Source organism: Triticum aestivum, chromosome 3D, assembly GCF_018294505.1.
Source record: "Triticum aestivum cultivar Chinese Spring chromosome 3D, IWGSC CS RefSeq v2.1, whole genome shotgun sequence".
NCBI classification, from domain to species: Eukaryota; Viridiplantae; Streptophyta; class Magnoliopsida; order Poales; family Poaceae; genus Triticum; species Triticum aestivum.
This window is the reverse complement of record NC_057802.1, coordinates 252,386,218-252,413,263: the sequence shown is the minus strand read 5'-3', so window position 1 is coordinate 252,413,263 and position 27,046 is coordinate 252,386,218. Positions and strand designations below refer to the sequence as shown.

Below are 27,046 nucleotides of genomic sequence, written 5' to 3'. Positions count from 1 at the left end.
AAACCTGAGGGTCTTTTCACAAAAGAAGATGCCACGTCAGTACCTGCAGCTGGGGCCGCCGGGTTAGATACAACGTCAATACTGTGTTATACAGGGCTCGTACAGTACGAAGACCACGTCTCGGGTTCGAATCCCCGCCTTGCGCGAGCGCGGGTAATCTTCGTCATTTTTCTTTCTGGCGGGATCATTTTTCTCGGCCGACAAGGATATTTGCGTGATTAAATAAAACCTGAGGGTCTTTTCGCAAAAGAAGATGCCACGTCGGTATCTGCAGCTGGGGCCGCCGGGTCAGATACAACGTCAATACTATGTTATACAGGGCTTAGACCGTTTTGCAACAATTAGCCACAGAGATGGTACTGATACACAAAAAAATCACTAGTGGTACTGCTTCGTTACTACGGGCCCAAGTGTGGTATTTTCATGCAATTACTCGGGTTTTGCGCAAAAGCCGACGGAGGGCACTAGAGGAGGGATTCTTCTGTTATGGAACGAGGACCCGATCGCCGTCACCAATGTTATAATTGGCAATTTCCACCTCCGGCTTTGGTGCATTTCATTGGTTTAGAGGTTAACTTCAAGCTCACTACGACGTATGGCCCTACCACTCGCAAACGCAAGGATGAATTCTTCGCCGAGTTGGCCGCCCAGAAACCGGCGCCGGGCGTCATTTGGTTGGTCATGGGGGGTTTCAACTAGATTTACCAGGCACGAAACAAGAATAGGAGGAACGTGGACGCCTTGAGAATCAATAGATTTAGGGCGGCTCTAGATGACTGCCAGCTGAAGGAGATCCACTTGCTAAATAGGAAGTTCACTTGAAGCAACGAACGCCAAAACCCAACCCTTTGCAAGCTAGATAGCTTCTTTTTGCAACCCCGTGTGGGACATCCAGTTTGGCCATCATGTTCTCCATGCCTTATCATCGTCACTTTCTGACCATTGCCCGCTCCTTCTAGCGGCTGACATCGGCTCCAAGCGCCCGAGTGTGTTTCGCTTTGAGAAATTTTGGGTCCGCTTGCTGGGTTCAAGCAAGTTGTGGCGGATGCTTGGGGCAAACCCAACCCGCACTCAGAGCCTTGTCAGCGGCTATTCCATAAGCTCAATCGGGTCGGGATTGGTTTGCGGAGGTGGATCAACTCCTTATTATCGGTGCGAAGCTACAACTGCACATGGCCCTGGAGGTCATTCTCCGTTTTGACGTGGCAATGGAGACGCGTCAGTTGTCTCCGGATGAGAGGGACATTAGACTGAGGCTTAAGAGGCGGGTGATCAGTTTAGCCGCGATGGGGAGGGCGCGAAAGCAGCAATGTTCAAGGATCTGCCACCTCAAGGAGGGCGACGCCAACACGAAATTCTTCCACCTCAGGGTGAACTCTCGGTGCCGTAAGAACTTCATCCATGGGTTGCGCAACGATGCGGGTTGGGTGACGCAACATGATGAGAAAGAGAGCTTGGCACGCGGTCATTTCACTTCCATTCTTCACAAGGGACCACGGAGGCAACACGACTTCAACTGGGATCAACTCCAGTTCGCCCAATGTGACCTGGGCAGTCTCGGGGATCCCTTCTCCGAGGAGGAGGTCCTCACCACCATCAAGCAGATGCCCAAAGATAAGGCCGCGGGGCTAGATGGGTTCACGGGTACTTTTTTCGCTTGCTGGGACATCATTGGGGGAGACGTCATGGCGGTGATCAACAGTTTCTCAAGCCTACGCGCGGAGCATTTCCACTAGCTAAACTCTGTGAACATTGTGTTGCTCCTCAAGAAGGATGGGGCTGAGAGCATCTCTGAGTATCGACCTATAAGTCTGATCCATGTTATTGCCAAGATTGTTGCGAAAGTGTTGGCCATGAGGTTGGCCCCTCACATGCACACGCTGGTCTCCAGGGCGCGGAGTGCTTTCATTAAAACCAGAAGCATCCACGACAACTTCCTTTATGTGTGGGGCCTCGCAAGAAGATTGCATAGATTGCGGATGCCTACTCTCTTATTCAAACTTGACATCAAAAAAGCCTTCGACACTGTACGTTGGGACTACCTGCTAGACCTCCTACGACGTCGTGGGTTCCTGACTCGCTTCAGAGATATGCTTTCCGGTTTGCTTCGATCATCGACATCTCGGGTTTTGCTTAATGGGGTTCCTGGCGAGCCCATCCACCATTGGCAGGGTCTGCGGCAAGGCGATCCTTTGTCACCGCTTTTGTTTGTGCTAGCTATTTACCCATACAGAACCTGCTCGATGTTGCTACATCGCGAGGCTTGCTTCACGAGATCAGAGGCCGTGGGCCTTGTATCCGGACCTCCCTGTATGCGGACGATGCGCCGGTGTTTGTGGCGCCTTTCAGGAGTGACATCCAACACCTCACAACCATCCTTGCTGGCTTCGGTGAGGTCACCGGCCTAGTCACCAACCTCCAGAAGTGCTTGGTGGCTCCGATCAGATGTGCGGACATCGACCTAGATGAGGTTCTTCAGGACTTCCCCGCGGTACGGACGACTTTTCCCATGAGATATCTCAGGCTACCTCCGTCGGTGCATAGACTTAAGAAAATCGATTTCCAACACTTGGTGGACAAGGTGGCAGGGAGGCTTATCCCTTGGCAAGGGAGGCTAATCACGTCCGTGGGCAGTGCTACACTCGTCACGTCCGTCCTAACGGCGCAAACCACACATCATATCACTTCGCTTGTTGTCCCTGCCGGCACTCTGGAGGAGATTAATAAGTTGGAGCGGGCCTTCCTGTAGGCCGGGTCGGACAAGGTCTTGGGTGGGCAATGCAAGGTTAATTGGACAAAGGTGTGCAAGCCGAAAATCCTTGGCGGCCTAGGCGTGTTGGATCTGCGCAAGTTCTCAGTGGACTTGCGGCTACGATGGATGTGGTACAAGTGGAAGGACCCTCTTAGGATGTGGGTGGGATACGGCAACCCTTGTTAGGAGATGGATAAGAATTTTTTGTCTACGCAACCACCACCATCACGCTTGGGGACGGAAGGACAACACATTTTTGGCATTCCCATGGCTTCAGGGGGAAAAGCCTAAGGATATTGCACCCGCCATCTTTCATATTTCTTCTCGGAAAGGGGCCACTGTTCACGACGCCATGCTTAATGACACATGGGTGCAAAGAATCAACATCTCCAATGGACTGACTGTTGCCCATCTTCAGCAGTTTCATGTCCTATGGGGGAGAATTCAGCAGGTTCAACTCACGGAAGGAGCTGCAGATGACATTGCTTGGAAATTCACGGCTTCAGCAATCTACTTGGCCTCCTCTGCCTACACGGCGCTCTTTGCTGGTGCCGTCGCCACTAGCATGAGATCCCTCGTGCGGGATAACTGGGACCTCCTAATTGCAAATTCTTCGCCTGGCTTGTGAACAAGAATAGAGTTTGGACAACCGATAGGCTCGAGAGGAGAGGGTGGCCAAATTGTGGCAATTGCCAGCTTTGTAAGAGAGAACCCGAGACTGCGGCCCACCTACTATTCAAGTGTAGGTTCTCCATGAGAGTGTGGCGTGAGATTAAGCTTCGGCTTGGTATGCACGAGCTAAAAATCGATGCTTGGCCTGGTTTGCTATCCGTCGATGAGTGGTAGGAGAGGACAGTTCTGCAAACGGGCCACAGGCGCAAGGCGACAGCCTCCCTGTTGTTGTTGGTCGTCTGGGAGATTTGTAAAGAAAGGAACGCGAGTGTTTCCCAAGGCAAGTCCACCTTGCTCACTAGGGTTGTAGCCTTAATAGTGTGAGGCGAGGAATTGGGTAATTGTTGGGGCAAAGAAATTGAGTTTGGTCATGCCGCGAGAGTAGTCGTTTTTGTTTCAGCCATTTGTTGAGTAAAGGACCTCGTAACTTTGTTTTAACCCCTTCTTTATCAATGAGATGAGGCAAATCTTTTGCCTCCGTTTCAAAAAAAAAAGGCATCAAGTTATGTCATGGCAATCCAGATCATTGCAGTATTTAGAGAAACTTTGCTCCGTGGCCAGAAACGGTGGCTGGGCAATTTCACTTTGTGCTGGTTGTTGTTTTACAGGGCTCATTTGTCTTGTAAATATGATGCTCGCATAAATTGTCGGCTCACGTTGTGGAATAGACATCAAAAAACAGAAAAGATATGCACACGATAACACCAATGAGGTGATGCTGTTTAATCAGTTGATAATGAGTCATGCAAGCTAACAAATTGAAGAGTAGAAATGGAACGAAAGCAACAAATGTTGGCAGTATACAAGTCACACCAATTATGTCAACTCCCCGAACAAACCCGGAGACAAGTGAAGTACAGTTTGTTTGACACATTTCTGTACATGAAAACTGACATGTCAGAACTACTAGATGGACCTCTTTGTACAAGCAGACTCGACTAGTCGTAGTATACAATCATGGCACTAAACACAATCTCCCCCTCCCTATGTAAACAAATATAAAACGTTTTAGGTCGGGGGTAGTATATAACTAAAAGATCATAGATCAATTATGATAAACTGCACTAGTACACTCATTAGTCAAGCCCGTGATGTACGTAATCCGAACAAAACAGCAATACGCATTATACCTGCAGCAAACCCACATGGTTACAGATAAATTGTAATAGGTGCATAAATTAGCGCTTCGATAGCCGGGATGTCCTAGATTTTCCCTTCTCAGCAGAAACTTTCCAGATGATATCATCTAATTTGGAGCAGTAGTTGTTTACGAACTGCAACAATAAAAACAATTCCATAGTTAGTTGTGCATGCCCAGCAAAACCAACAGCAAATTGCGTTTAGCAGATTTACAATTTTCCGAAAGATAATATGCCAAATAAGCAGCTACATCTGGCTACTACTCCCTCCGTCCGGAAATACTTGTCATCAAAATGAATAAAAGGGGATGTATCTAGATGTATATTAGTTCTAGATACATGCCTTTTTATCCATTTTGATGACAAGTTTTTTCGGACAGAGGGAGTACAAACATCACTATGTATATTTTAGTCAACGTCCTTCTTAACAACTGCTCATTAGGATCTTCATCTTTTATTCTAGACTAGAAAGTTGCCTCATACAGAAAGTAATAATATAAGGTGTGCCAGTTGCAGGAATATGCAAAAAAGAATAATATGTCTTGACCTTATTATACTCTGAAGTATCTCCAGCAGATCTCTCTAATTCCACCATAAAGATTGATGGGGCAACTTCAAAAATCTAAAACCAGAGCAAAATCAGATGAAGTAAAAGGATGAGAAAACTATACAGCTAGAACAAGAGATATAAATGACTGCAGAGAGGGCAAGACTCACTTGAAGCATAATTGTGAGATGGCTAGTCTTGTTCGCATTTGGACCTTCCACCCTCATCTGTACATATTAATAGTGAAACTACTTATAAGCGATAAAAACATGTCACAACAGTAATCGAAACTCATTAGCAATACAGGAGTACATGTTAAATGCAAATCCAGAAAGAAAAAAAATAAGACCTTCATTATGTTATTTGGGAACAAATAGAGTGCATAATATTATCAGATTAAATATAAATAATCGTAATGAAATAAAAAAGATCCAAGTCTGCAATGTTCAGGAAATCGTTAGCTGGTAACTGCTTGGTTGGCTGGCGAGCAAGGGATTAATAGACGAACCGGCCAGTTAATCGGCCGATAAACCGGTTAATCGGTGACCCACCGAGCGGGGATTAATCGGCTAGTTAACTGATTTATCGGCCGGTATTTTGAACAATGCAAGTCTGTTTACTCATACTGAGAAAAATAAGTTGCTCCCCATTTCACAATATTGGGCATGTTTTGACTGTCCAAATTAATGCTTTCACTAATACTCCCTCCGTATCAAAATATAAGCGTTTTTGACACTGACAGTATCAAAAAACGTCTTATATTTTGATACAGAGGGAGTAATTATTAGAAAATGTGAGGGCTAGTTTATATAAATTGATACCATTGGATTTGTATTCGAAAGCACATGTTGTCATTAAGATTTTGTAACAAGTAGGCAGAATTTATGGTCAAAGTTTCAAGTGGGCACACAAGATACGCCTTATATTTGATACGAGGGAAAGTATATGCTAACCATTATAAAATGAACAGAAAACCCAGCTGTCTGTTAAGATCTCAAGTCAGAAGGTTGCTAATATGCATGACAGAACAGACTGGACAGCAAACCTTACCTTATAATTGCGAATATGTGTCTTAAACCCCATGGATTGAGCAACAACCTCCATACTTGACAATATAACATTTGCTGGTTTGCGTGATAAAAATCTATTTTGAAGCTTGCCATAGTCCTGCAGAGCAAACAGAAACAATTATTAGGTCTGACAAATGTTCGTAAATCTATAACTACCCAAATATCAGAACCATGGGCATGTCAACAATGATTATACCAGACCAGATTTCTCAAAATCATGAGAGTATTGTCCAAACATACAGCAAAATTTATATCTGAACTGCATATAGGAAAAAAAAAATCTCGAGAAAACGCAAAGAGATTTTTGCGTTTCTTTGTATTGAAAAGATAGGGTTTATGTTACAATCCTCCTAGGAGGAACAGAACTGATGATGATAAACGGGTAATCAGTGCACGTCCCAAGTCTGGGGGATGATGTCGCGAAGGCCAGCAGCTCTCGCCTTGGCCCAGAGCGACGCCTCTTCCTTGATCTTCACAACGAGGTCTTGCGCCGAAGGCAGGGCGCCCTCAAAGACGCAACTGTTGCGGTTTTTCCAGATCATCCTGGGGGTTAGCAAGGCCATGGAGGCCAGGCCTTTGCGCATGGACTGCGGCGTCCCTTGCCTGGCAGTGTGCCACCAGTCCAGGAGGGAAGGTTCATAGCTTGGTGGCGTGCATGGCATGCTTAGCCAAGCGATGATGTCATGCCAAACTTGCCTGGAGAAGGGGCATCGAAGGAGCAGATGGTCCATCGTCTCGGGGTCCTGGCAGCACAGGAGGCAAGGGTCATGGTGCTGCAGCCCACGGCGTGCCAAGCGGTCGGCGGTCCAGCACCGGTCCTGGTCAGCGAGCCAGTGGAAGAAGCGTACCCGGGGCGGTGCCCAACTCTTCCATATGTATTTCCAGGACTCGCTGCATATAGGAATTATCTCTACTTGGACGGCAACAGCTTCATTAGTTCGACTATCAAAACTTCAATAGATATGGACAAGTGTGCTCAATACTATTGGTACTCTTAGTTTCCTTTATTTGGACAATTTTTTCTTGCCTTTCTCTTTTTGTAGTAAAACATTGCAAACACTACTATGGTCTGTAAAATACAAACAGGTTTGAATTTCACAGCATATAGTTATTATGACTGTGTCACTTTCACCCTGTTCTACACATTACATTGCACATTAATTATCATAATTCAGATTATGGGAACTTGTGATAATGAATTATACTGGCAGGAGCATACAATTTTTGACCAACCTGACAGAAAAAATATCATCATATGCTATGGTTTCTATTGCTCTTTCTTGATGTCAATTTGGAGATTTTTCTTCTATTTTTTCATGAATTTCATGAATGGGAATATGAAATTTCTGTCACACCAAAACAAACAGATTTAGAAAAAACCTGGAAATTTATTTGTACACTTTAATACCATCAAAAACTTGTGATGTTCGGTTCTAACACATTTTTTGAGAGAAAAAACTTAAGGGGAGGCCCTGACAGCAACTTCTGTTCTTTTAGATTCCTTCGGATTCTGCTACCATCTTTCCTGTTATTCTCTTTCTCCAAAAATTGAGTACTGGAAATGAAAAAAAAACTTATCCAATTTTGTTAAACTGGTTTGCACTGAAATTTATCCTAGATTGAATCATCAAATCCTGCTATCCTATCGCTGAGCAGCAGGCCTTCAATCCATGCCATTCCTGCTGCCAGTTTCTTGTCCACTGCTCACCTCATGGTCATGGAGGGGAGACACGGCACGGAGGACAGCTGCTGCTTCATGCTTGGAACTCCAGCGCCAGGCTGCTTGACTCGTCTGCTTGGATCCATGGTTGTGCTGCTGCTATGGCTTGGTTTCGTTTCTCATGATCTTATTTTCAATCTGAGGTAGGGAAGTTTTCATAAAGATAGAGAGAGACTGGGAGAACGACGAGGATTGTGCATTTTCAGTCTTGGAAGAAACTTTTTTCTCTGCTGGCAAAAACCAAAATGATAGTGAACACCTTTTGTTCGGCATCACATAGTCTTGTGACGACAGTCACCAGCGGCGCAGTTGGGTGAGAGCTGTAGGCTACGCAGATGACAAGGAGGAGGTGTGTGCAATGGTAGCTCAGTGAGCTGACTGTGGTGGCTGTGGCGGTGCAGTGGACAAGAAAGCATGGGGTCTAGCTTTGAGAAGAATACACTGTTCCTAAAGTCTGTAGAGGTTAGAAGATGGCGACATGGGAAGAGGCGGTGCAACCGTTTTAGGGCGCAAGCATAGGCAACACAGGACTGATGACGGGGTGGGACCTCCGTTAGTATGAATTAGCGGATAGTAAAAACTTAACTTTGGAGAATTTGGATGCAAAATGGGAAGAAGTGAGCCTACAAATTTTGTTGTGTTTTTTTTAAACCTGTGATATGTCGGTGTCATAGAGCCAATATTCCGTTGGAATAACAGCCCGTCCTAGAGTGGGAGTCTGGGAGACCTATGACTTCAAGCGAATATTAAACTCATACCTGTTATTCATCAAATGGATGGGCTAACACTTTTCCTTATAGTTAAAGGTAATTTCAACCAAATGGGTTATAAATTGTACTATGCATAGAATATAGGGAGGTTTAAACTATTACAAATTACAACAGTAGATCAAATATTCACTCAACATCTCAAGAACAAATCAAGTTTCACTCTTCACATATTACTCACTTTTAATATTGTTAAAATAAAGTGCATTTGGCAATTCAGATGATTTCTTCGTGAAAACATTCGGCATCACAAGTGGCTTGCATAATACCTGTCGGCGATCAAATAGGGCCGAAAGGTTCAACCCTTGAGATAGAATAATTAGATCGAATGCATTGAGCGTCAAAGGGCCTGCTTCATCGTCAAAAGTATGTTGATTGTCCTCCTAAAATGACAAATATGAAGACAAGAAAAATTACAAGAACTGCAAGTACAAAGTACACCAGAGTTAATTTAACATATTGGCTAATTTTTATGTACTATATGAATGGTTGCTAGATGTTGGATTAAATTCATTTGCTCAAAACATTAATGGAACATAGTTTCATAAATCATCAAGTGTTATGACTAACAGGATATTTGATCGATTGAGAAGAGATCAAGGAAACATTTTCTTTTATGGAAATATAAATGTCAGCCCTTGATACCATGTTATGAAGGCAACTGGCACTTCCGTGAGGCCATATGCCAGTATACTTACACGTACGTGTGTGGTAAATATGCATGAAACCCCTTATACAACGGGGATACTACAACTAATATACGGAAAATGTATACATCTCTAACACTTACTAATCCAAGACAAATAAATACAGGTGTAAACCCTGACAGTTTCCATGACAAAAACATATCCACAAATTAATAGGTTACCTAATACTTATCAAAAGCATGGGCATGGCAATATGTATGTGCATGTTATGTGGCTGCTAGAAGGAGGGCGTGAGAGGGCCGGCCGGGGGCCTTTTTGCCCATGGCCGGGCAAGAGGGAAGGGATTTCCTTCTTAATTCTTGCTTGATTAGATTGATACATCTCCTCCCCTTATATAGAGAGGTTTACTTGACCCCTAAGCAAGCGACCCTTATCTCTAATTAACCCTAAGACTAACGGGCTATACCGCCAGCCCAGGCCCATTACGTACTCTAACACTACACCCCACCTGGACATGCAGCTTGTCCTCGAGCTGCAACCTAACCAACTTATAACCATGACTCGACGCAACACAAACCTAACACCTAAAAACAAGCCTTTTACATCTCGAATTGTTTTATTGCTCTCAACCGGAATTGGGACGCTTTATTTTGGACCCCTAAACATAAAGTGGACACCATCCGCACGTCGGACGTGCACGTGTACAGCCACCTGGATCCCATGGACACCATCTGGACAAAAGGAGTGCATGTGTATGGCCACCTGGAAGTGGTCGCAAGAGCGACCAGCAGAGGCGCCCTCACGGCAGCCGGCGGCGGAATGCAGTGGTGCTACGCGGTGCGCTCCTGTCGGTGACACCATGCCTTCTCCCCGCCGGACGGCTGTTGGTCTGCAGCACACAGAGAAGAATGGAGGGCTTTCGATGGAGAATGGCAAGGAGGGATGTGCCCCCCCAACCGCCGATGTCGTAGACTTTGAGGTCGCTGTCCGTGGGGAAAACAGCATGCCCAAGATCCCCGACGCAACGGACGAGATCAAGGTCCTTTGCACAGCGAAGCGCAACTGGGAGGAGCGGCAGCTGCAGACCACGCATCTCCCGCACACGCCGACGCGCTAGGAGGCCGCGCGCCGCAGCCTGCAGCCTCACCGCCGCCGACACGTGGCCGGTAGTGATCCAAGTCGGAAGCGGTGACGGCGACGGCAGGAACTTGATCTGCTGCATGGGGACGCCCTGGGGAAGCGGTGATGGCGACGGCGGGAACTTGATCTGGTGGATCGGGACTCCCGCTGGCGCGGTCGATGCGGGGCCGGAGCTGACCGGCGGTGGCTGCTGCAGCTGCGGCGGAGCGCCGGGCGCGGTGGAGGCCGCCAGGAGCGGCGGCTGCCACTGCAGCCAGGGCGGGGCGGTGGTGGCGGTGGATGGCAGCTGCAGCGGCTGCTGCGGTGGAGCGCCGGGCGCGGCGGAGGCCGCCAAGAGCGGCGGCTGCCACTGCAGCCAGGGCGGGGCAGTTGATGGCAGCTGCAGCAGCTGCTGCAGCGGCCCGGCGAGCGCGGCGGAGGCCGCCTGGTGCGGCGGCTGCCACGGCAGCCACGGCGGCGCGGTGGCGGCGATGGGCGGCGCAGCCGAGTGCGGCCCGTAGGACCCGGCCAAGAACAGGCGGATCTCCTGGACCGCCTGGGTTAGCTCCCGCAGCGCCCCAGACACCTCCTCCGGAGTGAGGACGGCGGGGGCGGGCGCGACGGAGGATCCCGGCGCGGGCAGGAGCGGGGCGACGGTCGTGGTGGTCGCCGGAGGCGACGAGGTGACCGGCAGCGGAAGAGACGGGTTGGGCGGCAGTGAAGACATGATCGAACCGAAGCTAGCTGATACCAAATTGTTATGTGGCTGCTAGAAGGAGGGCATGAGAGGGCCGGCCGGGGGCCTTTTTGCCCACGGCCGGGTAAGAGGGAAGGGATTTCCTTCTTAATTCTTGCTTGATTAGATTGATACATCTCCTCCCCTTATATAGAGAGGTTTACTTGACCCCTAAGCAAGCGACCCTTATCTCTAATTAACCCTAAGACTAACGGGCTATATCGCCAGCCCAGGCCCATTAGGCCCATTACGTACTCTAACAGTGCATCATGTAGATTTTAAGGGTTTTCAGGCTAGCTTATATTTACCGATCTAAGAATGAGCAAGGCAACATGTGTGTAAGTCGGCTTGCTCCATTTGGCTTAAAATAAGTCTTTGGATAAGCAATCCCAAGCTGAAGGTCAATATGTGCCTGTTAGGTCAAAGAGAGGGAAATCTGTGGTCTGTTTTTGGCTTATATCTCGATAATTGCGAAAGAACAAATACCAAAGAAACTAAAGTATCGAATACAGTGAATATGTGGAAGTACAATGGGTAAGTTTTTTTTAGTACATGGGTACTAAGTACTGAGAGAAAAGAACTCGTACAAATCACTGGTGAGGAAAGCAAAATGTAGTTTACATATCCATAACACCACAACATATTTCTACGAGTAAGGATTGGAGGGTGGAGGCCATAAATTGTCCTTATTCCTTAAGCCTTAATGTCACGTCAGTGTTCTAATTTTGCGAGGGATATAGCTGAAACCAAGTGCTGAGCACTGTATTATACAAATATACATGCAATGCCTTCCTTCCAAATGAATTCTAGGAATATGGTGAATAAATTATATACCTCAGGATCATCAAAAGCTGCATTAACATCATCGAGATTGACTTCTTCATTTTCTAGTTCCCTGACAGGTTCATAATTTTTCTTAAACCATTCATCCTTTCTGATCTCTTCTATCCTGATTCGCTGTTCCAATTCAGAAACATAGTAAGTCAAGAATACACTAACAAAGATAGTAACTACACACATATGGAACGTCCTTGCATGTTAGGGATATCATAACTAATATTCACTGAATTATATTTGTTCTTTGTACATCTCATAGCAGCTACTTCAACATACAATAAATAATTTCTTTTGCAGAAGGAAACTAACGGGAGGTATGAATTAACAAAGTCAAGGTGACATGTGAACCCAGCCAGTTTGTTTTCAAACAGATCCTTAAACCGATCAACTGACCATGACCAGTGTCACACAGCCAGGATTATGTCATTCACCAAGTAAAATCCTAACCTTACAAAATGAACGACGGGTTATGTCAGTAAATGGTAGTACATTTAACTAAGGACCCGTCTGGATCAGAGCCAGGGGCTGCCCGACCAAAAAATTGGCATTGACCAGAACGATCGTTTCTGTTTGGATAAGCTCCAAAAATTTGGCTCGCCCAAGGCCCTTCAGCTCTCTACGTTGTATTCGTCGCCAAAATATTGGAGAGGCGCTGGCGACTGAATCCTGCGCCAGTTTTTTGGCTTGCCGATGGTTCACCTCTAGTATTGACTTTGGCTTATGAGATGAGTACTTGGTGGCTCAAAGAGGCACCTCTTGTATTGACTTTGCCTACTTGTGTGTTCCTCTTGTGATTTCCCCTTGTTTCCCTCTTGTTCTTCATCTTCATCCTTGAATCCGCCTCCAGATCATGAAGATTGGGCCACCCCTATGGTTTGCCCTGTATAACACTAGACCCAGGACTCCTAGTATGCGTCCAAGAGCTGTGACGACATCCTGTTTCAGGGAACGGTTGGTTCGAGCTCCTGGAAGCTGAACTATAAGTCACGTGCTGGACAGCCAAGCACCAGGCACGTCGAGGCCTGCAACACGCGCTACGTTGCGTGCTCTGTGATCAATTGGAGGAAATGATGGCTCATATCCTCACCGGATGCTCCTTCGCACACACGGTGTGGCACGAGGCGCTTGACTGCACTCGACGGTGTGCCATTCCAATGAGCTGGGCGGATTCGTGGACTGGTAGCATCAAACGTGTCATTCTGTCCAGACCTCCACGTGTAAGAGCACTTCTTCGGCCATCACGTTGGTGACATGGTGCATCTTGAAGCATCGCAACGCGATCATCTTTGATAGTGATCAACTCAGCTTGCCTTACCTCCTCGGCGCGATCAAATCAGAGCCCAGACAATGGGCGATGGCGGGCCCCGAAGGGTCTTGCGGCTTTGTTACCGGATGAGGTGGTGTCTAGCGGCTAGGGGCGCCGTGTTGTAAACCGGGTGTGCCCTTCTTTGGGCTTGTACAAATTCTTGATAACAATGCATCAAAACACAAAGCTTTTGCATTTTCTTGAAAAAAAAAAGATGAGATAAATATGAGATGTTGTCGATGACAGATTTCTTGGTATTCAGAGTGATCTTCTTTGGCATGTATGTTATAGTACTTTGTTGGTTTTTGGTTTTTTCCCTTTTGTTGGAAAGACCTTTGTTTGGTGACTTTGCAATAAAGGATGTAATAAGTAGGGTTGTATGCATCTGAACATGCAGAGGATGGGGGTAAAGCTTCCATTATCTAAAAAAATATGAGATGCTGTCAATTGCTAACAAAACTTTAAAGCAAAATATAAACCATTTAAGAAATCAATACAATGTTAGACTAAATAATTGTAGAACTTCACTTACTGTATCTGGGCTAGGATCCAGAATTCTACGTATCAGTGACTTAGCACCACTTGGAAACACAGCTGGGAATGAATATTCTGCGCTCTCAATCTGCATTAGGAAAACAGACTAATATACAGAAAATACACTTTCCATAAAAACGCCGTGTCTAAGAAAATAACTGTTCTCGCCACCAAGAACACATATGCCATTGACCAATTAGTGCACAAATCGTGTACTCCCTCCGTCCCAAAATAAGTGTCGCTGATTGGATACAAAGTTGTACCAAATCAACGACACTTATTTTGGGACGGAGGGAGTAATAAATATCTACATACAACTCTGCCACAGGCCCCCACGGGTGATAGAAAAAGCTCTGAATACAAATTCATAGAATCTCTACTAGACTACAGATGTTATATTTCCCTTGCAGCTAACAAATTAACAAAGTATAAGAATCGCTATGGTCGCTAGGTCATTATATTACCAAATTCTATGATGCTTGACTACTAACACATATAGTACTTACATCAACTAATCAATATATACACACCTAGTATGTTTGGTTATTTTGTGGTGGCTGGATCACATAACTTGCAAGACAAACCAAATGACATTACTCTTATATCTCAAATACTAGTGTAACTTTGCATATGATAACAATAAAGTTTCACATGGTTGACCACATGGATCTCAGAACGACCTATATTCAGATACCGCGAGGAGGGAGGTTGACTTCTAGTAAAGTGGTCATGAGCTTATAAGAAACAAACCTTCCCATAAAGGGTAGTCAAATCTACTTCATCGAAGGGAAGATAACCTGCCAACAGGACATATAGAATAACTCCACATGACCATGTATCAGCAAGTGCTCCATCATATCCTTTATGACTAAGAACCTGTTTCATAAGATAAATTAGAATTCTGCATGTGCAAAGGTAAGCTCCTCCTCGGCGAAACTTCCTACTAATCTTCCGGCCACTCTGATCACCCTAGTTGTTTATGCTTCCATCCCCCCCCCCCCCCCCCCCCCCCCCCCCCCCCGGCGGATAAATTTGGTGTACTAACCGAACAGAAACCTATGATAACCCAAAAGAGAAGAGAGAAAGTGTAAGTATATAAAGTAGAGTAAATTAAGGTTTAGGTACATGAATTGTCAACCTCCATGCAGTCCTATCAAGAGCCAAATCCCTGGGTACACCAAACCTTTAAGTCTCTTGTCACCGCCTCGTCGAAAGTCAACTTTGGTCCCCCCCCCCTCCCCCCTTCTAGTATTTTCGCTACTCTTTAGAAATACAGCTATTCACTGGTGCTTCTGCAAGCCTCCGTTGGATATGTCCAAACTACCTTAGTCGGTGTTGAACAAGCTTCTCTTCAATCGGTGCCACCCCTACCTTATTACATATTCCCTCATTCCTAATTCGGCCCTTTATTGTACGGCCGCACATCCACCTTAGCATGCGCATCTTAGTGGCACTCATTTGTTGGATGTGTGGTCTCTTAGTAGGCCAACACTCAGCTCCAAATAGCATCACAGGTCTGATCGTCGTCCTATAGAACTTACCTTTTAGCTTTTGTGTGACCTTGTCACAAAGGATGCCACATGCATGCCGCCACGATAGGTACTGGTTGCATGTTTCTAAAAGATTAGCAACCCAATCATTTGTGAGTCAACTTAAGTATAACTAGATAACTATGCAATGGTACAAGTTCAAACTTCAAAATTGGACAATGGAACACTAAATTAAAATATAACAATCATCTCATGTTGGTTGTTTTGGAGACAATTTCATTGACTGGTGGGGTAGTCGGCCATTGACCCCATTTCACCGTTGCTAAGGAAGGGCTTATCCTCATTGACAATGTTGACAGCATGGTGGGTTTGAGAGCAAAGAAATGAGCTAGCTGACAAAGTTCTCACCCACCCACTCCCCCCCCCCCTCCTCTCCCCCTCCTCTAGCGCCCCCACAGGCGGCAGGGGAGGAACCCTAGCCGTCGGCCGCCTCTCCACCTCCCCTCCCCTCTCCGCCAGAGGGCGTGCCCGAGCGAAGCCCGGCCAGCGCCGGCGGCGGCGGGGATTCTCACCCCCTTGTGCGGCTGGGGCTGGCGCGGGCCAGCGCGGTCGGATCAGGGCACTGCGGAGCGCGGGACGCGGCACGGCGGCAGCTCTGCGGGTGGTGCGGGGCTCTCCGGCGAGCGCGGTGGGCTGCGACGAGGTGGGCCGTGCCCGAGGTTTGGATGCGGCGCCTCGGTCGGATCTGGCCCTGTGGCAGCGCTGTCTGCGGGCGGCCACCTCTGTCGGGGTCTTCCTGCCTGGTGGAGGTGGGAGATGGTGGCGTGTAATGGTGGTCGGGGACGGCGGTTGCGTCTTTGGAGGCGGCTCGGCCAGATTTGGCTTCTCAGCGGCGCGGGCCTCAGGAGGCTTGGGCTGCGGGCGGACGCCTCGACCAGGGCCATCATGTCGGCTGGTTGGGCTGCCCGTGCAGTAGCGGCGGTTGCCCCCCCCCCCCACCTGATGCTTGGGGTGCTTGGAGCTGCGGTTGGAGGCGGGCCCGGAGGGTGGAGCACGGTGGCTCGACGCTCTTCGTCTTTGGGCGCTCCGGGGGGTTGGCAAGGGTGCCTCCAGGTCTTGCTGTTGCCAGGGGTGGCGATGGTGGCCTAGCCCCGGTTCAAGAAATGGCGAGGTGGCTGCGGCGTGCCCGACAGCCGCCGGTGGCTTCCCCCTGTCCTGTTCCGACCGGTTGGGTCCCATTCTTGCCCAAAGGGCGCGCCTTTCTGGCGGCAGCGTCGATGGTCCCTGTGGAAGGAGGTGGGGTGGTCTTGGATGCCAGGGCGGCGTCTCTGGTGGTGGAAGCCCGGTGCTCGTGGGCGGAGGCCGTGGCTCAGGTGTTGCCCGGTGGCCATGGTCGTGTGGGCGGCATGGTGGCCGGGGATGACGATCGGTGGTGGTGGTGCGGCTTCCGTACCTATGCCGAGGGCAGTGAGCGTGGGCCGGGGTGAAAACCCGCTGTCTTCGGGCAGGCCGGCGGCGGCGAGTTCGTCCCCTTCTTGAAGGCGTCACCACGGTCCTCATTGCCCGTCGTGTTGCTCCAGGGGAAACCCTGACCCTCGGTTCGAGCGGTGGCGGCACTCTGGTGTCGTAACCTTCCTGAAGGCGCCGCCTTGGAGCTCACGGTTCATCGTCTGCAGCTTCGTCTCCTCGCGGTGGCATGTTCACGGTGGAGGACCCTGGTAGCTCTTGTAGTGGCTGGGTGTGGTGTTGCTGCGCCTAGTGCCTATGTATCCAGCCTTGGGTGTTGTGCGTGAGTTGAGGTGGCGTGTGTTTGTATCAGATTGTGGTTGGCTGTTGCTTTATATATAAAGCGGGGCGAAAGCCTTTTTCGGTAAAGCAGAGAAACGCCGCCGTCTTCAATGGTGAGAGGCCCAACATCACTTCGCTGCTCGACACCATCCAAGCGGAGGCAGATTCATGGGCTAGAGAAGGGGCAGGCGGCCTCCAGGAGACCAGGACTAACTACTGGCGGAGCTTAGTGTGTGCTCCCCCTCCTTATATACCACATAGATGAAGTTGTTGTACCTCTGTCATTTTGGGTGTAATTCATTGATAATTACTCCCTTCATAAACTAATATAAGAGCGTTTAGATCACTACTTTAGTGATCTAAACACTCTTATATTAGTTTACAGAGGGAGTACTAGATACCCCAGAGTGAGTTCCATGAAAAGTTACATTTGAGACCACATATTTTATATTCCACATATTTTATATTTTTTACACGTAAACTGCATTTTTATACATAAAAACAGTATACTACATAAACTAAGGGCTTCGACGATATTTTTTCGTGAAACTTGTATTGAGGTATATTCAGAATGATAAAGAGGTATAATACATTTGTTTAAGAGGTATATTTGAATGTGGGAGTACATACTCCCAGGAGTACATATATTTCTAACTTTCAATGCATTCAGACTCAAAGCTTGAAAGAAAGACAGCAAATCCATGATAAAGGGACTTCACCAAGTACCTAGTAGGATTTGATATCCAAACCAACAAAATTTACTAACGTATTAAAATGTACTCCCTCCGTACCAAAATATAAGATGTTTTTGCAGTTCAAATTGAGCTGCAAAAATGCCTTATATTTCGGTAGAGGTAGTAGTAGTAAAGGTAAATCTTAAATCCACTGCTTTCTTGCAGTGGACAGGTTTAGTGATGTCTAACTAGAGAACTCAAACCATGTTAGTCAGATGAAGTACCTCTGGGGCAACATAGTTTGGGGTTCCACAGGTAGTGCGTAGAAGGGCAGCTCCCTGCATGTGACCAACTAAGCAAGTCAAGAATCGTACTAAAATGAGTAATGCATTATGCATCTACAGAACTTCAGAAAGGTATAACTTCAGAAAGGTATACACCTGTGCAGGCCATGCACTGAGTCCAAAGTCTGAAATTTTAAGATTTCCTTGGGAATCAAGGAGAAGATTTTCAGGCTGCATACAACATGCAGAATAAGTCCAACAGGCCCACAATTCTGAACTACAGAACACCTCATTTTTCACTTTCAATGACCACCTTTAGATCTCGATGGTAGACTCCTTTGCTGTGGCAAAAATCAACACCATCAATAAGCTGCTGAAAGTATTTACGTGCATCCGCTTCACTGAGTCTCCCATGACGAATCTGAAAATTGTTGTTTTATAGAGCTGTTAGGTTCCCATTCACATCAACAATCTTAGCAAATAGATGAAGTGAAGACACTAAGTGACCCGATTCAAATTTAAGTAACAGAAGTAACCATCATCACGAGCAGCATATAACCACATGCATTCTAGCAAATACCCAAAACGTGGACAACCTAGGGGGAAAATGTGTCGTCTTGCTAGTGTTTAATAATTCAAGGTATTTCACCCCTTTCTACACATACTTCTTACTTAAGCAAAATGCTCAGAAACAATAGAATGAAGTTTCAAAAATCATGTTTGTACATCCCAGAAGGACCGAGCCAGAGAAATCCAAGCAACACACCTAAGAGTTAGTTCAATTTTCATAGGTCGATTTGAAGTCAAGACTGACAAAGTGACAATGAGAAGTATCACTGAGAAGAGTGGGGTCTTACAATTTTGTCAAATAGTTCACCACCAGTGATGAACTCCAAGATTATAAATATCTTCTTTCGGCTCGCCAAAACCTGCACATAACAGAATAGCACGTAATGACCCTGCTGGTACTCAAAGAAATACAACGGAAAAAAAGATCAACAATTCAAACAGCTATCAGAAAGAAGCAGATATCGTACCTCATGTAATCTGACCACATTGGGATGCCTCACAAGCTTCATTATGGATATCTCTCTCTTGATCTGCATACAATAATCATGTGAGATTAAATCTCACCCTCATAAAATAAATGGTGCTCATTCAATTAACTTATGCAGCTAATACTGTTTTCCTCCTCATAATCACAAACTTAGGACCATTACAATAAAAAGGTGGGGAGAAATGTTTCCATGCACTCGTGGACACCAAAATATGAAAATAGATGAGCAAACCAAAAATGCGTCGAAGTTTACCGGGAAAAGCGTTAAATGAAATGCCTCAAACCCTTGACAAAATCGGGAAGGAACTCCTCAGCCAGAGAATATAAGGACCGGCTATGGTCAGATTGAACATCTCCTCCGTCCACCGCTTTCTAGCACCAAGGCAAACACCAACCAATCGAGGAAACTACTGATTGCGGATTAAAAGTCAAAATAGATGTGCCCACGAGTCACTCCAAGAGCATTTGGAAGGAACGACAGAGGCAGAGAGCACCAAATTGTTGGCCAACAAACCCAATCCAGACAAAACAGAACTCCCATGCCCAATTTTTCGTGAATTCCATTCCCTCCAACCAAACTGGTGACTTTGTATCTCATAACCCCTAAATTCCCATTCCCTAGCGTGTTTGGTAACTTTCGGGTCGGGACTGGGAATGGGAAGGGGGGGGGGGGGGGGGGGGGGGAGTTGTGATGAGATTAGACATGGGAAGTTTTATTTTATTCCTACTCCCTTGTTTGTTATTGGATGAGTATTACACGTGGGAATTTAAGAGAGGTGTTTATTCCCTTGTTTGGTTAGGGGGAATTCATGGGGACTTAGCCGAGAGATGGCAATACAAGTTATGATGAAGGGACGGAATGTTCTGTGTAAATCAATTCTCACCCCCTCCCCTGTTAATAAAATCGAGGGAGTTGAACTCTAAACTTCAACGCCCAATCCCTCCTAAACTCCTATTCCCTCCAATCAAACGGGTGCCTTTATCTTACAACGTGTTTGGCAATATTTGGGAAGGGGAATGGGAGTTTAGAGTAGGGAGTTGTACTGAGACTAGACATGGGATGAGTCATTTTATTCCCAATCCTCTGTTTGGCACATGATAGGAATTATGTACGAGAATTTGAGGAGAAACTGTATTCTCTTTTTTGGTTGAATTGACGAGGGACCAGGCAAGGGAAGTTAATGTAAGTTATGATGAATGGTTAAGATTGACTTACTGAAACAATTCCCTTCCAACTTACCGTAATAGGCTTTCGCCCCGCTTTATATATATAAACAGTTTTGCTAAAGCAACCGCCGCAAGACAAACAAGGTTCATCGAGGATACAAACTCACGCCTCCCCTGTTAATAAAACGGTGGGAGTTGGAGTCTCAAGTCTCATGACTATTCCCTTATGAATTCCCAATCCTCCCAACCAAACAAAGGATTTGAAGTCTCCTACCCCTTCAATTGTCATTCCCTAGCTCTAATTACCCCCGCCTGTTTGGTAAACACTTAGGCAGGGGAATGGGAGTTTGCACAAGGGTGTTTATGAAGGGATTAGTCATGGGAAGTAGATTTTTACTCCCATTCCCTTGTTTGGTATATGATGGGAATTAGCGTGGGATAAAACTCTGCTCACGAATTAACAGGGTACCCCCGGAAAGAAATAAGTGGGAATTGGCTTCCTCAACTCCCATTCCCCTTCCTACTTAAACTCCCCTTCCCTCTAATCAAACAGTGGACTTTTAATCTCCTCACCCCTCAACTCCCATTCCCCATCTCGAATCCCCCGAACCAAACACGCTGCCAAGAACGGAAAATTAGATCTTTTGCCCCAAGAACCCCTAAATTCCGATTCCCACTTTCTAATTACCTCCAACCAAGAGATGGAATCTAACCGAAGCAGAAAACTGAAACCCTCCTCACCTGATCCACCATCTTGTGCTTGAGGATGGAGGAGCGATCGAGCACCTTCATGGCGACGCTCTCCCCTGTCTCCGTGTTCTGCGCGAACTTGACCTTGGCGAACGTCCCCTCCCCGATGGTCCGCCCCACCTCGTACTTGCCCACCCGCCGCAGCGCCCCTCCCCCTCCTCCCCCAATCATCTCTCCCTCTCCCCTCACCCTCTCAGGTTGGTCTCGGTATTGGCCGGTGGGTGACTCGCGAGGAGTTCAAAAAGGTAGTTGCAGCTTTGGAGTCGTACTGCGGCTGCGGGGGCTCTCAAGTGCTCAGCTCGACAGCGCCATTCAATGAATTATTTAATGAGATTTGGCACCGCAGCAAGCGACCGTGTGTGCCGCCCGGTTTAAATGGGACGGGTAGGTACGTGTATGTAGGGGTGCAATTGCGGGTGAAAAAAAAAACTCACAACGCGCTGCCCCTTGAGCGCTCCCGCTCCTACTCCGTCGAGCCTCTCCGCAGTTCTCCAGTCTCGCCAAGGCGTCCACCCCACCCGCCTTCGGTTGCTCCGACCTCGGCAGTCACCTTGCTCGCCGCCGACCACCCTCCCCCTTCCCCGTCTTACGCTTCTCGACGGAGGGCATGGCAGGCAGTCCATGCTCTGTTTCCTCCTCCTTCCTTCGATCCGGAGAGAGGCCGGTGGTCTCCGGGCTAGGGATCTCTTCGAGCTCCGAGGCATCTGAGGCACAGGGGCAAAGGCAGGCGTCGTCCGGCGCGGACCTTCGGGCTGTTGAGACACCTTGGGAACAGCCCCGGCCTTCCAGGAAGGAGCTTTGGAGGCGCCGGCTCCGATGGCGCCGGGCAGACCTCGCGGGACCAAGCTCCGCCGCGAGTGTTAGACTAAGTATATATTAGATATACGTGTTGTAACATAACTGTATTTGTACGGTTCCCTCTTATAAATATATGACAGCCGTACCCACCAAGGGTATCGAGCATTGTTCCAAACCCTAGTTTGCTTAACATGGTATCAGACGACGCGTTCGATCCGCGCCGTGCTTCCGCTTCCTCTGCCGCCGCCGCGTCGGCCTTCGCCGCCGTGCCGCCTCCGTCAACCCTGGCGACGGAATCGCCGTTCATGGCGTCCGCTCCACTCGCCTGGGCCCGTCCGGCCACATCGGGATCGCACCCGCCAGCACCCCGATCGCCGCTCGCCCGTGATGCGTCGCTTCCTCGTGATGCAGCCCTGGCGCCGAACTCCTATCATCCAGCACAGCCACCCCGCGATGGGTCTTTGGCGGTCAACCATCCAGTCCAGCCCCGTGATGGATCTCTGGAGGTAAACTACGGTGCCTCTGTGCAGCTTCCGTACGGCGCGACTCCATCGCATGTTGCGCCGCCGGCTTCAGGCCCTCGTGGTGCCCCCGTCTAGGTGCCCTACGGCGGGCCGTATCCAGTGCCGTACGTCGCTCCGTCATCGCCGTACGTCGCGCCGGCGCCGTATGCTTCGTCCTCTGCGGTGCCCTATGAGTCGCCGTATGGCGTGCCGTACGTCGCGCCACTGCAGCCCTACGGCGTACCTCCTACGGCGCCCTACAGTCATCACCAACACTACCGTCTGCCTCCGTCGGCCGATGCGCTGATTCCGTACAGTGCTTCCCCGACGTACGACTCGCAGCTCTCTGCACCGGTGGCTGAGCCAGGACCTTTCCACTTTGCTCACCTGGTGACGGTGAAGCTCTCTGCTGACAACTACCTCCTGTGGCGCGCTCAGGTGTTGCCGCTGATGCGTAGTCACTACCTTGAGGGGTATGTCGATGGTACGCTGCCGTGTCCCCCGGCCATGGTTCCGGTGCCCTCGGCCGCTGGTGGCTCCGTCATGGTGTCCAACCCTGCTCATCGTCGGTGGATCGCTCAGGATCAAGCTATTCTGGGTGCCATTCAGTCCTCGCTCACACCCTCCATGGCCGGCATGGTGGTCTTTGCCGCGACGTCGAGGGATGCATGGGCCACGCTCGACTCCAGCTTTTCCTCCCAGTCGCTGGCCCGTTCCTCTGCCATTCGTAACCAGCTGGGTGAGGTCAAGAAAAATGACCTCTCCGTCACGGCCTTCTTCAACAAGGTCAAAAGTTTGGCTGATACACTGTCGTCTATTGGGAAGCCTCTTCGTGATGAGGAGTTTACTTCGTTCATTCTCAATGGGCTTGATGAGGACTATGATTCTCTCGTTGAAAACATTAATGGACGTGACACACCGATGCCGCCTCGCGATCTCTATGCACGCCTTCTCAACACCGAACAGAGGCTCGCTGCTCGCCGCTCCGTTGGCGTCTACACGGAGGGCCCTTCTGCGAACGCTGCTCTCCGCGGGGGCGCCCGCGGTGCCAAGCAGAAGGCGCCGCCGACCTCAGGCAACCAGCCCCGTCCGTCCGCTCCACCTCCGACGGCTGGCCGCAAGCGGCTCCACTGCGAGGCATGTGGTGGTGGGGTTGAGTGTCAACTCTGCGGCATCGAGGGGCACTTGGCGTCTCGCTGCCATCGTCGCTTTAAACGAGATTTTCTTGGCATTGGGAACAATGGGAAGGGCAATGAGAAGCAAGCTGCTCTCGCTACACCGGATCCCGGGTTCACTCCTTCATACTCGGTGGATCCTGCCTGGTACATGGATACGGGCGCTACGGACCATTTGACGAGTCAGCTTGACAAGCTGGCCACTCGCCAGCCCTACACCGGTCACGATCAGGTCCGCACGGCCAATGGATCAGGTATGCCCATCTCACATGTTGGTCAGGCATCTCTTCTTTCACGTACCACTAAAACCTTGCATCTGCTTGATGTCCTTCGTGTTCCCTCAGTCACACGTAGTTTACTCTCGGTTCCTAAATTAACTCGTGACAACAATGTGTTTGTTGAGTTTCACCCTTTCCATTTTTTTGTTAAGGACCGGGACACGAGGGACGTTCTTCTTAGTGGTCGAGCTCGCGACGGCTTATACGCACTTGATGTGCCACGAGTCTCTCAAGTTTTCAGTGGTGTTCGGGTGTCGTCGTCACAGTGGCACTCTCGCCTTGGCCACCCCGCTACTCCCATTGTGCGCCATGTGCTTCATCGCCATCATCTTCCTGTTGAGTCGAGTAATAAGGAGTTTCTAGTGTGTGATGCTTGTCAACAAGGCAAGAGTCATCAGTTGCCTTTTTCTGTATCAAGTCGTGTTGTCACGGCTCCTCTTGAACTTGTGTTTTCAGACGTGTGGGGCTATGCCCAAACTTCTGTTAGTGGTCACAACTATTATGTCAGTTTCATCGATGCTTTCAGTCGCTTTACTTGGATTTATCTTATTAAGCGCAAATCTGATGTGTTTCATGTCTTTATGCAATTTCAAGCACATGTTGAACGATTGCTTAAGCACAAAATTATCCATGTTCAGTCAGACTGGGGGGGGGTGAGTATCGTAACCTTAACACCTTCTTTCAGAAGCTTGGCATCTCACACCATGTGTCTTGTCCTCATACACATCAGCAGAACGGTGCAGCTGAGCGCAAACACCGTCACATAGTTGAAACTGGCCTGACACTTCTTGCACATGCCTCTGTCCCGTTTCGGTTCTGGAGCGATGCTTTTGTTACTGCCTGTTTTTTGATAAACAGGATTCCCACACGACGCCTTCACATGAAGTCTCCACTCGAAGTGTTGCTTAATGAAACTCCGGATTACTCCCTCCTCAAAGTGTTCGGCTGTGCGTGTTGGCCGCATCTTCGTCCGTACAATAAGCATAAACTTGAGTATCGATCTAAACAATGTGTGTTTCTTGGGTACAGTCCTCTCCACAAAGGTTACAAGTGTCTTCACATCCCGTCAAATCGTGTTTACATTTCTCGTGATGTTGTGTTCGATGAGACTGTCTTCCCGTTTTCCACGCTCACATCACCCACCGATACTCCCGTCACTGAGTTGCACTCTTTTCCAGTCTTGCCTGATCAATTTGTCGATGCTGCATATTCTCCTCTGTTGTTGCCTAACCATGGTGCGGGAACTGGACGAGGCGCTCGACTTGAGCTTCTGGATGATGATATGGCCACAACTGCGCCAGTTGCTGCTACGCCGGATGAGGCGCTCGACGAGGCTGCCCCCGCCACTACCCCGCTTGACCCCGACGTCGATCACGCATGCATGCCCCATGCACGAGGATCCGACGGGGTGACCAAGTCGCCGGGGCCAGCGGCCTCGCTGTCGCCTGGGCCGGCTGAACCTGCGGAGCTGTCGGCCGGGCCGGCTGGACCCGCGGCGCTCTCCCCTGAGCCGGAGGCCTCGCAGGTCACCAAGTCTTCGTCGCCTGGTCCGTCGACGCTGATCACGCCCGGTCTGTCTTCGCCGACCCTGACCGTGCCACCGGATGCGCCTGTTGACTCGCGCGCCGGTGCGTCCTCCTCACCGCTGATGGATAGTGGCTCCTTTGGTATGGCAGCTCCAACGCCACCTCCGCCTGTCGTCCTGCGTCCCCATACTCGCAGCAAAAGTGGCATCTTCCAACCGAAGAAGCGCACTAACGGCACTGTCGCGTGGCTTGCGGCCTGTGTGGCACATGCTGAGGCTGACCCTACGACTGAACCACGACATTTTCGAGCGGCGCTTGGCATCCCGCATTGGCGTGCTGCGATGGAGCAGGAGATTCATGCCCTTCAAAGAAACAACACTTGGCGTCTTGTTCCACCTCCATCTGGTGTTAATATCATTGACTCTAAATGGGTATTCAAGGTGAAGAAACATGCTGATGGCTCCATTGAGAGGTACAAGGCACGCCTGGTTGCCAAGGGATTCAAACAACGGTATGGCATTGATTATGAAGACACATTCAGTCCTGTTATTAAACCAACTACTATTCGTGTTCTTCTCTCTTTGGCTGTTACTCGCGGATGGTCGCTTCGACAGCTTGATGTTCAGAATGCCTTTCTCCATGGAGTTCTGGAAGAAGAGGTTTATATGCGTCAGCCGCCAGGTTTTGTTGACCCTGCTCAGCCACATCATTTATGTCGCCTTGTCAAAGCTCTCTACGGTTTGAAGCAGGCCCCGCGTGCGTGGCATGCCCGTCTTGGCGCTGCTCTTCGTGCGCATGGGTTTGTTCCTTCTACAGCAGACACGTCTCTGTTTATTCTACAGCGACCTGAGGTGACTATGTACATTCTGGTATATGTTGATGACATCATCCTTGTCAGTTCGTCTGCTTCTGCTACAGATCGGCTTGTGTCCTCTCTTGGTGCTGAGTTTGCTGTTAAGGATCTTGGGAGACTGCATTATTTTCTGGGCCTAGAGGTTCTTCATTCTGATGGTGGCTTGACTCTTACTCAGAAGAAGTACTCTCAGGATCTCCTGCGTCGTGCCGGTATGTTGCAGTGCAAGTCTGCTACGACTCCCATGTCTGCTACAGACAAACTGACAGCTCTTGCTGGTGACTTGCTTGCTCCTGAGGATGCCACAGAGTACCGCAACATTGTGGGTGGACTGCAGTACTTACTCATTACTCGACCAAACATATCATTTGCAGTCAACCGTGTGTGCCAGTATCTTCATACACCACGTGCTCCTCACTGGTCAGCTGTTAAGCGCATCTTGCGCTATGTTCGTCACACTGGTTCATATGGTCTCCATCTTCAGCCTGCGCGTTCTGGACTGATCTCAGCATTTTCTGATGCCGACTGGGCTGGTTGTCCTGATGATCGGCGATCCACGGGGGGACATGTTGTGTTCTTTGGGCCTAACTTGATCGCCTGGCAAGCTCGCAAGCAAGCTACGGTGTCTCGGAGTAGTACCGAAGCTGAGTACAAAGCTGTTGCTAATGCCACAGCTGAGATCATGTGGGTGCAGTCATTGCTTCGAGAGTTGAAGGTCTCCCCAACTCAGCCACCTGTTCTTTGGTGTGATAACATCGGTGCAACATACCTTTCATCCAATCCAGTATTTCATGCCCGAACGAAGCACATCGAAGTTGACTATCATTTTGTGAGGGAACGTGTTGCTCAGAAGCTCC

At 48.7% G+C, this 27,046-nt stretch overlaps 1 protein-coding gene across 2 annotated transcripts; it reads right to left on the bottom strand.

Moving 5' to 3' along the window:
- Positions 1-4,216: 4,216 nt before the first annotated feature.
- On the bottom strand, positions 4,217-21,386 carry LOC123078330 (CBL-interacting protein kinase 8). 2 transcript variants are annotated; one of them, XM_044500796.1, is made up of 14 exons: positions 21,048-21,381; positions 19,120-19,182; positions 18,940-19,011; positions 18,396-18,503; positions 18,239-18,313; positions 18,083-18,136; positions 14,597-14,722; positions 13,845-13,934; positions 12,004-12,126; positions 8,937-9,050; positions 6,161-6,277; positions 5,281-5,337; positions 5,111-5,185; positions 4,217-4,698 (listed from the first exon to the last, which is right to left on the bottom strand). In XM_044500796.1, the coding sequence occupies exons 1-14, from the start codon at positions 21,225-21,227 to the stop codon at positions 4,603-4,605; spliced, it is 1,350 nt and encodes a 449-aa protein (XP_044356731.1). In that variant the 5' UTR covers positions 21,228-21,381; the 3' UTR covers positions 4,217-4,602. The 2 variants fall into 2 exon arrangements, with proteins under 2 accessions (XP_044356731.1, XP_044356732.1); XM_044500797.1 differs by lacking the exon at positions 14,597-14,722 and having other exon boundaries at positions 21,048-21,386.
- Positions 21,387-27,046: the final 5,660 nt, after the last annotated feature.